We start from the raw sequence: 13188 nt of genomic DNA on the forward strand, positions 1-13188 counted from the left end.
TAGACACACCACGCACGCACGCACGCACGCACGCACACACACACACACACACACACACACACACACACACACACACACACACACACACACACACACACACACACACACACACACACACACACACACACACACACAGAAAACCGGTGACATGACATCCTGTGGTCCCCTTCATCCCATGTGTCGAAGAGACTAGCGCGGCGATTGGCTGTGTTGGTTGCCAGGCAACACTACCGAGACAGTTCCCTTCCCTGCTGCCAACTAGCCAATCACAGAGAAGACCGTCCCTCTGGTCTATGGAATGAATCATACCATCCGCAATCGACTGGTCGTCCTGCAACGCTAAGGAAATAGTGGAAATACAAGCTAACACGTGTGTGAATGACTTTTCTATCAGGAATCATTTCATTTTGAATGCAGTGGCTCGTTCAAAACAACACTATAAACAACTAACAGTCCATAATAGGGTTTATCATGGCAGACGATGATGAGTCCCAGTACAGGATGAAAGAGGGAGACTACGTTGTGTTGAAACGTGGAGATGTCTTCAAAGCTGTCCAGATTCAGCCAAAGAAGTGAGTTTTCATTCGATTTTCCATTGAACTTTCTATTAGATTTGTGTTTTTTTCCTTTCTTTATTTTATGGCTTTTTATTGATTGATTGATGGTTGATTGATTAATTGATTGGATACTTTATTAACTGTGCAAAAAAAGCACAGAGGTACAGTTCTATACAAAAGGATGCTAAAAGGATTAAACCTAAGAAAGCACTATGGCTTGTTTCCATTGGGGTCCTGTGTATTCAATTCATCAAAACATTTCATGACAGACAATAATATACAATACTATGCAAAAACATCATATACACGAATTAGCCTTAGATCAAGACTAGCTATATGTACTTTTATCATATCTGACTTTGACTTTCGTATCTACGAGTCTTAGCGACCACCACCCAGTTTGCCCTGGAATGTCACCAGTAAAGCCCGTATTTATCTGAACATGTACACATGCAAAATATAAGGTGCTTACCCGCTTTCCCCAAATGTTACCTAGGTGTCTGGAGTATTTGTGTAATGTATTAGTCCATATATTTCAATTAAGACGTGTTTTAATCCCATCTGTGGCCGATTCTGTTGGAAGTTCCCAATGAGCGGTATTGACGAGGCGCATCTGGTGAAAGCCGGAATTACACTCAATGTAAACAGGAAGTAAACGAGGGGGGGGGGATGGCGTTCGGCCACAAACGAGATTAAAACACTTATTTATTGAAAGATATGCACTAATACATTGCACAAATACTCCGGACACCAAGTTAACATTTGGGGCAAGCGGGTACGCACCTTTTATATTTTGCATTTGTACTTGTTTGGAGAAATACGGGCTTTACTGGTGACATTCCAGGGCAAACTGGGGGGGTGGTCGCTAAGATTCTAGTAGATACAAAAATGTAAAAATCAATCAAATACATCTATGATAGTCTTGATCTAAGGCTAACTCGTTACTACTACTATTAACAAACCTGCACCTAAATGCTAGATATTGTAGAAGAAGTAATGCGTATATCTTCAATGAGTATCTAATAATCCTTCATGAGATGAATGTCATGTCATGCCATATTTTACCTTCTCATTTTCCAGGAAAGTAAACTTTGAGAAGCAGTGGTTCTTCCTGGATAAGGCGGTGGGAGAGTTCTACAGCACAGTGTTTGAGCTTGCTTCTGGAGGCAATCTACAACCACTGAAACCTAAGAATACAGAGAGCTCCACAGGTATTGAATTAAATGTCATATAATAACACCACTGCACTGCATGTACAAACTACAACTACAAGTCTTTAAGACCTGAGGCCGATTCTACAGATGTCTTCTAAATCCTAACAGTTTTCTGAAAAACTTCTGATGTTATATGAGTGGTTCTCAAACCTTTTCATGTCAAGGACCACCCTAAATGATATGTATTTGGCCGCGAACCCCCATCTCAAAATATGTTTGTTCCAGGAACCCCCAGAAGCAAAGATTTGAGTCAAATATATTCACTTTAAAAATATATATACTCAAAGATTTGCACACATTTTCACGATTTCTCAAAAATAGCGCGCTATGAGCTTGTAGATCTGCTGTTTTTGAATAGCCAACGTATAAAATAAAGGTTAAAGTGGTTGTTACACAGATGCTTTCCCGGTTTGAATGGGTTAATGGAACCCCTACATGGCTGTGGTCCAGTGCAGCGTATAGTTACAGCTGTGCCTCACTATCTGTCGAAGACTACCTGTATGTTAACAGCTAGAGAACTTCTCACCATCTGCACTTTAGTGACTGACTGGGCAGAATTTCCTTTCATTACTCACTGAAGTAAAGACATTTTTCAATTGATCAAAGACTGTTCTTCATGATGTCAATGGCATGGAGAACAACAGTCTTTCATCATTTTTATACTGTTTTTACCTAAGTGAGTAACGAAAGTGTAAGGCAGATATAGTAGCCTAGAATATAAGTTAAAGCACACGGTCACTAAAGCAAGATGTATACTTGGTTGCACACCAGTGTCACTGATAAAGATCTACAAGCTCACAATGTGTTGTACTGCGATGCGCTGTGAGCTTGTAGATCTGCTATTTTTGGTGCACAACACTGCGTGCAACATCAAGCCCTTTATGTACAAGCAGCATGAAATATTCTGTGGGCTGTTAACATTGGTTTCCAACAGTTCAAGAAAACGACTTGTACTACTAAAGTACTAATGATGTGAGTGTTGTGGTGGAATAAATGTGCAGTGGAAAATGTTGGAAGTATTATGTTAAACCATACCACATTCAGGAAAGCAGTTTACTGCATTAATATCTTTACAGTCTTTGATTGTACTGATATTTCGTTCTGTAAATACCCATCCATTTACTTTCAGTTTACTTTGCGCAAACATCAGTTTTGGACAAAAACATCTCTCTGTTCATTTTGTAGATGCAAAGGAGGCCGGCACGGACAATCGAAACATTGTGGATGATGGGAAATCCCAGAAACTCACCCGGGATGACATTGAGACGCTCAAAGAGCAAGGTCTGAAGGGACAGGTACATGCAAACGCTTGTATAGCAAGTTATTAGATATTGATGCATGGCATTGTGACGCTTTGTGAGCTTGTAGATCGGCTATTTTTGAAAATAATAATATAATATAAAAATATTCAAAAAATGATTGTACGGGTTAAATGTATAGTAATCATTGCTATAGGGTGTTTGTTCGGTAACAGGGTCTCTGTGTCCCTCCACCTCTTTAGTAAACAGAAAATACATTTTCAGGTCAGGATACAAATTTCATCCAATCAGGAGCGAGACCTCATTTAGAATACAGGATAAACACAGGAAATTGGAAGTGATGAAACCAAAAAATTAACAGTATGAATGGGTTCTCTTTCCTGATTGGATGAAATTGGTGACCCACCATAAAATAAATATTTTCTGTTTATTAAAGAGCTGGAGAGATGTTGAGACCACTGTTACTGAACAAACACTCTATAGCAGTGATTACTATCGGAATATAAAGCAGCTTTAACTTTTTACCCCCAAAAAAATAGTTTTCAAACAGAAAATATCACTTGCAGCATTCCAGCCGAGAGAACAAATCCATGTCATGAAATGCATGTAGGTTTTCATGGTGCCTTGAAGTTGAACTTGATGTTCTCATGTTCTGTACAGGAAATCGTCCAGCAGCTCATAGACAACAGCACAACGTTCAGAGACAAGACCGAGTTTGCACAGAACAAATACATAAACAAGAAAAAGAAGAAGTGAGTCATTGCTATTGATTAGTACATGGTTTGCTTATAGATTTTAATGGCGACCCTGATAACAAAATCATGTAGCTTTTCTTGTGCTTAATTTTGTGTTATGAAATGCAATGCAATACACTTAAAGTCCCCTCCAACAAATTGAACTTTCTGTTTCCCCCCCTAATTTCTCACCCAACCAATATGAAATCCGTCACACTTTATAAGTGGTTCAAAGTGGGCGTGTAAACAGGGATAATTGGTACATCACTTTTAGCCAAACACTGTTTCAAGAGGAACTTGTGATTTTCAACTGAACTTGCAAAATGCATTTATTATTCATAAATGGTCTCTTGTATCTGCATAGGACAACATTAACGGCTTAAAATGTTTTCCACACAACACAACTGGATTTACAGTTGAAAGATTGTCCTTAGGGAGTAGTGTAAAATAACACTTTCTCTGCTGAAAGTACATTCAGCATCTTGCAGTTGATGCATTTGTGTTTTGTAATAATAGTGTGATTTCAGTTCAAACAATCGTTTATGCCTGTGTTGTATTCCTGCAGGTATGAGAATAACATCACAATAGTAAAACCTTCCTGTCGCATCCTGGCCATGATGTACCATGGCAGAGAACCAGGGAAGATATGGTGAGTCAGCGCATGGATTTGCTACATCAAAGTGTATGGAAACACTCTGCTCAGCTGAAAAGAGATGCTATAACCCCAGGTGTGTGTGTGTGTGTGCGTGTGTGTGTGTGTCCTCCAGTCACATGCGGTATGACACCTTAGCCCAGATGTTGGCCCTAGGGAACATACACGCTGGCAGCAAAGTCCTGGTGTTCGAGACGTGCGCGGGTCTGGTGCTGGGAGCCGTTATGGAGAGAATGGGAGGTATGCTAGTCGGCATGAGTTATGCTGCAGTCAGTGGTGGAAAGTAACTATGTACATGTACTCATGCTGTACTTAAATAAAATGTTGAGGTACTTTCAAGTATTTCCAATTTTCATTACTTTTACATCATCATTACAACATCTCAAATGGCAAAATATTGGCAAATATTGTACTTTTCACTCAACTACAATTATTTGAAAACTTAAGTTACTTTGTAGATTTTGATTATTATTACAAAACATACATTAACCGCTTCAGCCCTATTTAAACTTTGGCTATTTTAAAATAGCCGATTTACAAGCCCACAGCGCGTCGCAATGCAACACATTGTGAGCTTGTAGATCTGCTATTTTCAAAATATTTTAATACATTTTAGACATGATAACTTGTGAAACGGGACATTCTGCATAATGACTACTTTTGCTTAAGGTACTTTAAGGATATTTTTATTGCGAATACTTTTGTACTTTCATTCAAGTAAATTTTGATTACCAGACTTTTACTTGTAACAGAGTGTTTCTACATTGCAGTATTGCATTATAGTATTACTTTATTTATTATTTATTTACTTATATTTATTATTATTATTAGTATTACATTGCGGTATTGATACTTTTACTTGAGTAAAACACTTGAGTACTTTTTCCACCACTGGCTGCAGTGAAAGCTGTTAACAGAAGGTCTTTTAACAGTCCAGTAAGTTCAGAATTCCTTTTGTTGTCGTCGATTGGCTGCAGTTGGACTTGAATCGACTGAGCGGCCACACTCTCTCTATATTTCTAACTCCAGCTCTCGTCTCATTCCCATCCAGGCTATGGTTCAGTGGTCCAAATGTTTCCAGGCGGAGGCCCGGTTCGAGCGGGTATGGAGAGTTTTGGCTTCCCTGCTCACTTCCACGACATGCTGCATGAGTTTCCCATCTGCCATGTCAACGCTCTGCTGGCAGGCACCTTGGACACTGCTGCCAAGGACACCAATAATGGTAGGGCATTTTTCTTTTTTATTAGCGGCCTTTTTTCTAAAGTGAGATGGAACAAAGAAAGGGATGGAACATATAGAAGAAAAAAGCTTACTGCTTGTCCTGCTATGACACCTGAATTTCACGACGGGGCTCAATAAAGTTCTATTTAACCCACTAAGGGTTTAGAAGACATTTTGTCCGATTCTACAAAATGTCTTCTAAACCCCAACAGTTTTTTGAAAAAACTTATGTTGCTATGTCAGTGGTTCTCAAACTTTTTCATGTCAAGGACCCCAAAATTATATGTATTTGGCCACAGCCCCCATCTAAAAATATTTTGTTCCATGGACCCCCAGAAGCAAAGATTTGAGTTACAAATGTTCGCTTTAAAAATATATATATTCAAAGATTTTCACAAATTTTCAAAAATAGCAGATAATACAAGCTTGTAGTGCGGCACTCGGTGCCGTGCTATGAGCTTGTATATCTGCTATTTTTGAATAGCCAAAGTGTAAAATAATGCTTCTTAGCTCAAATCTAAAAATGACACAGATGCGTTCCCGGTCTTAATGGGTTAACAAGATAAAGAGAGAAAAATACTGTTTATCCCCAGGGGGGGGATTGTTTTGTAACAGAAGCCAGTTGCAAAATAAAACGGGTAGACCAGAAATGGAAGTACTACGATTCATTATGTCATTCGACTGCAGATGTCAGCCAGTCTGTCAGAGAGGAACCGAAGCAGCCTGTTCCAGAAGCAGAACAGCAGGGCAGTTCAGCGGAGCAGAAAATGGAGACAAACTCTAGTGCTGACCCAGCAGCACTGGACAAGGAGAGTGAGGAACGGGAAAAGCGCAAGGAAATCAAAGTAGGTCATCTGTGTCCATCCATACAACGACACATCTTGAAAAATACTGGCCAATTAATTTGCTGTGCACCTTCATGCTCTTCAGAGGAGGATTTTGGTGACGCATTAGCAATTACTTGTTTCTTCCTTCGTGACAGAAAACTAGCATAGACCTATTGTATGTTCTAAGCTTGTGTAGCGCAAGAATACATTCATTGCTGTCACACACACACACACACACACACACACACACACACACACACACACACACACACACACACCCTTAAAAGATGAGAGGCCACAGAACACTACACTTGAGGAGTTAGCTCGGTTGTGCCAATAAACATAAACACTCTCTTTGCAAATGGAAGTAATCACCCACAACTAGTTGTGTCTAAGACAACAGTATCACCACGGGCCCTGTCTGTTTTCTTCCCCAGGCTTTTAACAGAAACTCTCGTAAGTTTACTGAACACTGGTTTGTTCAATCAACTTTCTGTAGCTCCTCACTGGGGGGGAGGAATACTATTATAGTAGTTTGGTCACCACTCTGGGGTGTTTTTGTCACGGTATATTTGCACTTACGTGACATTTGTACTCTGCATTTTCCCATCCTATAACTACTAGGAGCAGCCATTAGTACAGTGCTTGGGGAGCAGTTATGGGTTAGGTGTCTTGCACAGGGACACTTTGACACATTGCTGAGGCCTGGAATCGAATTTGGGACCTTCGGCTTCCCAGGCGAGCTCTCTAACCATTCAGCTATTGCCGACCAAAGGCAATACCTGAGCAGAAAACAGACAAGAAAACACACACACACACACACACACACACACACACACACACACGGCTACAGCTGTAACATTTACAGTGTTGTGCAACAGGACTAATAGATAAACTTCAATTTAATCCAGGTTAAAGTTAATCCTTGTTGAGGCAACCCACCCTCAATCTTTATTTATTTTTCCTTATAACCGACAACAGACATTGATCCTGAGCATAAAAAATTGTCAAACATCACACATGCTGACTTATGTAGACTGTAAACCTAGAGGGTGAGAATCAGAAAACACTCAATTCTTTTGACTGATGAAACCATGTTGTTTTGTCCTGGTTTGAACGTGCAGGCCCAGGAAAGGAGGGTGAAGATGGAGGAGAAGAGGAAGAAGCTAGCGTCTGTTGCTGCTCTGTTGGAGGGGAGGAACGCGGACGGGTCAGTGTCATTTCTGCCCCATTTTCATACATTCTCTTGAATCTCTTCCCCTCTTTCCAACAGTTATTTTTCTTCTGTTCCTCATCATCTCTCCCTCCAGCATTACTCTGCTTCTCTTTGTCCTCTTGTATAATTAACTTTCGATTGGACTCTGGAAGCAACGCGCGCTAGCTAAAATTGATGTGTCATGATTAAGGCAATTACTCGGTTATCCTCTTTCAGCATAGTCACGATGAAACCTCTGCAATCATCCAAATTCAGCACGGTCACGATGAAGGCTCTTGCTATCATCTAAACTCCAGGCACGATGATTAGAGGCTGAAATGTCCTCGCAAGGTGAATGTGCACTTGTGCGGTTTCCTCGGCCGTTTCCTTCCCATACCAAGGGATAAAACTTAGCATTGCTAGCGATGTTATGATTAATAGGCGTGGTGTTTTGTGACTGTCATCAGACACATTTGTTTGGCATGCCGACATGTCTCTGGGTCACCTCTAACTTCAACACAACTATATCATAAATGATACGCAAGTGACACATTTCTCAGTCTATCCCAGAACCTAACAGCAGTGTTGATTTCGTCGACTAAAACTATGACACAAACTTTTCGTCGACTACCTTTTTTCACTGACGAAAACTAAATAAAAACAAGCTATGATGACTAAAACTATGACTTAATATATTGACAATTTCGTCAACAAATAAAAACTAGACTAAAATGTTAGTGAGGGACTAGTGGAGAAGAGATCCAGTAGAACTAAAAGACAAGTCATTTTATGGTTGGTTGCGCTCGGGTGTTGCGCTCTGAAAATAGCAGATCTACAAGCTCACAACGCGTCGCGAGCTTGTAGATCGGCCATTTTCAGCATGCAAACAAGTGTAAAATCAGGCATTACGACGCCATCAATGCACCGCCAAAATACATTTTAGTCGACTAAATCAACTGTTGATTTAGTAGACTATAATCTTAGGATATTTAGTCGACTAAAACTAGACAAAACTAAAACATTTCAGATGACTAAAATATGACTAAAACTAAATGGAATTTTATTCAAAAGACTATGACTTAAAACTAAATCAAAATTTGCTGTCAAAATCAACACTGCCTAACAGGTGCTATAAAGTAGTACTGCCTTAAGGTTGCAAGCACAATCTCACCCCTAGCCATGCAAGGATTGCCTCTAGGATGAGCAGTAGAGATTTGCTGTCACAACCTAGCTTCGAATCCTTGGGTTGGACATAAGTTACGGGTATAACCTTTAATAAGCAGAGCGGGGATAATGCACATAAATCACTGGTAAGCTAACTTAAGTTACTGCTTACCGATGCTTTTCCAACAAGGGACTGTGCTTTAGAAATCCATTTTCCTGTCAGGCAGGTTTTGATTGATTGTCAGTTCATGTTATCCCTCCCTCCTGCCCTTTCTACTGTAGGCTGATCATTGCCAGTCGGTTCCACCCGAGTTCAGTTCTTCTGGGACTCCTGAAGTTCCTCGCTCCCTCCAGGCCGTTCGTGGTTTACTCCCAATACAAAGAGGTAAGACGTTAAGATGACGTGAGACTTAATTTATCCCTAGTGTCCGTTTCAGTAGCTTTAAAGGGATAGTTCACCCCCAACGGGACCTTTTTTCCCTATCGATTAGTCACCCCATGGAGACTTGAATTCATGGATATTGTTTTTGTTTTTGTCGCATTGCTAAGCCAATAATTTGATGACAATAATTGACAATAATTTAAAATGACTGTTTTGATGCCTTGCCTACTTGTTGTTAACTAGTTGTACGAACTCTTGTTTTATTGTCTCCGCCAGGCCGAAAGGCATGGCGAGAGAGTATGTTTTCGCCCCTGTCCGTCCGTCCGTCCTGTCTGTGTGTTAGCAGCTAATCTCTGGCACCGTTGGCCCGGTCGCTCCGAAACTGTGCACACACACTCCCTGGATGCCAATTCAGAACCTCTGCCCCAATTTTTTTCACATGGGCCTGTTATAGCGCCACCAGGAGGCCGATTTGTGCAAAACCCTTTTTTTTTACATTACTCCTACAGATTTTATCCAAACGTCATGCAAATCGGTACACAGTATCTCTATAGTCATGTGATCAACACAAATATGTCCGATTTCCCATATTCCATCCTCATTGCCTATGGTTGGCTTCCAAAGTTTGCAGGATTGGTCCGTTTTGAACAAAAAGCCTCAAACTATGCACGCAGCTTGCGATTTCCGTGAATTTTCACACGCACATTCCCACTAGGCCGAGGAAGAAATGCCACCCTTTTCACATTGGCCTGTTATAGCGCCACCAGCAGGTCTAATTTAGCAAAACACATTTTTGGAACAAAATGCCTCAAATCATGAATGCAGTGTCCGATTGCCGTGAAAGACCTAAGAATAAATGGCACCCTTTTCACATTGGCCTATTATAACGCCACCAGGAGGCCACAATAACGTACCTGACCTGGCGGAGACCTGTGCTCCGAGGAGCACTTTTTCTAGTTATTGTATTGTTTTATTGGATCTTCTTTAGTCAATACACTTATTTGTTTTAGCTCTTGCTCATTTGATTTAGCTATTTGTCTCATCTGTTTAAGAAAGTAGGTAGCTGATATATTGCACTTTTACCTTAGCGCTAGGTACACTCTTGGTTGCCTGTTTTAGCAGAAAATGCACTTAAGACTTCTGGTGATTAGTAGTTTCGTTCCCTACCAATCAAATCAAATCAAATCAAACTTTATTTATAAAGCACATTTAAAACAACAGAAGCTGACCAAAGTGCTGTACAATGTTGAGACAAACAAAGCATCAACCTATGTTGAATGCACTTATTGTAAGGAGACACAAAGAGTCTCCTTTGTATCTCCTACCGGAACCGCTGCCTACAGGTCCACTGGTCATCAAATTATTGGCTTAGGAATGCGAGAAAAAAAAGTTTCCATGGGGTGACTAATCGATAGAAAAAAAGTCATTTTGGGGCTGAACTATCCCTTTAAGTACCACAATAGAAATTATGGACAAAAATAGACACTTCAGTAGATAGCGGAGTGCATTAAAACTCCAGAAATACTGTGGACACCTGACCTCACACTGATGGAAGCTCGTTAGTGTTCTTTTAGATGGATTTCTTATCGTTCGCTGCCATTACACAGAGCCTCGCCTCATTGCTCAAGAATTCCGCAGAGAAAGCTCTTTTACTTTAACTGCTGGTGGACTGTCCTGCCACTGCAGAGGAGTTACAATGCCAATCACTACCCCGTGCCTATTACTTCTGTTTCAAATCTTTTTTATTGTGAAGCACAGGGTTATATTATACATTTGTTCATATGGATTGCTTCCTTTTTTCTTTTTTTTTTAAACAAAAACCAACAGACATACACACAAAACGGAGTAACATGAAAAGAATACACTCAAACTTAAGCAAAAAACAAAGGGACCCTCCCGCCTCCCTTCCCCCTCCCCAGAAGTGCTGCCCCAGATTACGTGCGACACGGGTCATCCACAAGGATTAGCCTATCAACCTTTAAGAAAGGAGACTAAAGGCTTCCAAATCTTTTCAAAATCTTTCAGTTTGTCTTTGAGTATAAATCTAATTCTTTCTAAATGTAAGGATTCTGTCATCTCGGTGAGCCAGAGTTTGATTGTGGGGGCCTCTTTCTTCTTCCAAAATAATAGTATCAATTTTTTTGCAGCGATAAGGCCGTATGAGAGAAGGCGCTGTTGAGATAATTGTAGTTTCTTCATCCCTTCTGATACTCCCAAGATGACTAACACTGGGTCTGGATCTATCTCTACCTCTAGTATATTGGAAAATAGTCTGAATATCTCTATCCAGAAATTCTGTAGGTTGGGACACAGGGCATAACTGTGCAGTAGAGTTGCATCTGCTGATTTACACTTATCACACTGGGGGGAGATGTCTGGGAATATTTTGTGTAATTTTACTTTTGAGTAATGTAACCTGTGTAATATTTTGAATTGTATTAAGCAATGTCGTGCATTAATCGAACAGGTATGTATGTATTCCATACTGCTATCCCAGATGTCTTCAGTCAGTTGTACGCCCAATTCCGCCTCCCAGTTGGCTTTAATAGAGTCAGTTGAGACCGGAGCCATGTTATGTTGCCTATTACTTCTGTTGTGCCCGTGTTCCTGCCAAGGCTCACACTATAACCCCTTTCCCTTTTATTTGTTTCCCTATTTTGATTTATGGTTTCTGAGATTATAAGCCTCTTTTCATAGCTGTAATTTGTGTCTGTTTTTGTTGACTTAAACCTACTTTGTAATGCATTGCTTCTCTGCAGGCCAGTGAAGCGACTAGATTTTCCCCATGGGGATTATCTACCTCTTTTATATATTTTTTGTGCTTTTTCCCCGCAGCCTCTCATCGAGTGTTACAATAAACTCAAGGAACAAGGAGGCACTGTCGGCCTCAAGCTCACCGATTCCTGGCTCAGACATTACCAGGTGACTGTTCTTGTTCTTTAAACTGTTCTCTGAAAAAAAGAACTGTTCCCTCCTGTCCTAACCGACCTAACGGTTGTATTTCTGTCATCTCCCCCAGGTATTGGAGAACAGAACTCATCCCGTGCTGCAGATGAGCGGTGGCGGAGGCTACCTTCTCTCAGGAACAACCGTCGAGGCGGCGAGACCCAAGCCCGCGGCGGGCTCACAGAAGGCAGGGGAACCGGCGCCAAAGAGACTCAAATTGACAGAGACCGAGGGATAAACAAAGAACACGACTCCCAGACACGAGTGACATATAAGGGGAGTGTTTCTAGTAGCCCAGAGCGAACGGCGCCCTGCAGGATGGAGCCTCGCTTTTTCAGCTGAACTGATTTGACATTTCTGGAACGGCGGCGGGGGTGGACTATGTGTCCAGTTAGCGTTCCATCAGAATAGCCCCGCCGTCCCTGTCTTGTGTTCTCAGATCAGTGCAGATGAAGGCCTGCGGGGTGAAGCGCACTGTATGCCTGTGTGAATTACCATGGGACTTATTGTTTGTGTTGCGCAATGAGCTGTTAAATGGGTCGCAACCTTCTGTTGGTTGCTTTAAGTTGTTGACAAAATTGTTTTTTTGGGGCTGTGAATCCTCTCCCATCTTTTAGGTTTTATGTTTTTTATTTTTAAGCATAAAAGTGCCATGTAGAATAAAGGAGTCAGTAACTGACGCATCTTTACAATATTGCTTACATCTGCATTCTTCACAGAATAAAATGCACGTTCTCTGTCTGTGTAATGAGCCCTGTTATGATGAGATGCGGTAAAAAAGAAAAGAAAAAAAAGATTGCAAGCTATTCGTTTGGTCCCAGAATAGAATAATTTCTCTTTTATTGAACGCAGACTGAGCAAACATTTAGAAACGGAATTAAACAACAATTTGGGCTTGGCACAATTTGAATATATATTTTATACTCTGAACAAATTAGCAAAGCTCATTTCATAGCATTTCTTAATTACAGATAATGTATAAACATGAAAACCATTCCCATGCTGATTGATTTCAGAACATCAAAACACATAAGATG

General features: G+C 40.7%; 1 protein-coding gene across 1 annotated transcript; it reads left to right on the forward strand.

Annotated features, from left to right (window-relative positions):
• Positions 1 to 339: 339 nt before the first annotated feature.
• On the forward strand, positions 340 to 12843 carry trmt6 (tRNA methyltransferase 6 non-catalytic subunit). Its single transcript, XM_080453648.1, has 12 exons — positions 340 to 572; positions 1638 to 1768; positions 2957 to 3066; positions 3691 to 3782; positions 4330 to 4413; positions 4532 to 4656; positions 5468 to 5638; positions 6325 to 6482; positions 7589 to 7674; positions 9106 to 9208; positions 12041 to 12127; positions 12225 to 12843. Exons 1-12 carry the CDS (start codon positions 472 to 474, stop codon positions 12387 to 12389), a joined length of 1413 nt encoding a protein of 470 aa, XP_080309774.1. The 5' UTR covers positions 340 to 471; the 3' UTR covers positions 12390 to 12843.
• The last annotated feature ends 345 nt before the right edge of the window (positions 12844 to 13188 follow it).

This window comes from Gymnoscopelus braueri (genome assembly GCF_963280865.1).
Source record: "Gymnoscopelus braueri genome assembly, chromosome: 16".
Taxonomy (NCBI): Eukaryota; Metazoa; Chordata; class Actinopteri; order Myctophiformes; family Myctophidae; genus Gymnoscopelus; species Gymnoscopelus braueri.

What these genes read in the sequence shown, in the direction of transcription:
- trmt6 (XM_080453648.1), top strand. Translation starts at nt 472, where the DNA reads ATGGCAGACGATGATGAGTCCCAGTACAGGATGAAAGAGGGAGACTAC. An exon ending in TGCCAAGGACACCAATAATG is followed by an intron (nt 5,639 to 6,324) that starts GTAGGGCATTTT and finishes ATTCGACTGCAG; the next exon opens with ATGTCAGCCAGTCTGTCAGA. An exon ending in CCTGGCTCAGACATTACCAG is followed by an intron (nt 12,128 to 12,224) that starts GTGACTGTTCTT and finishes CATCTCCCCCAG; the next exon opens with GTATTGGAGAACAGAACTCA.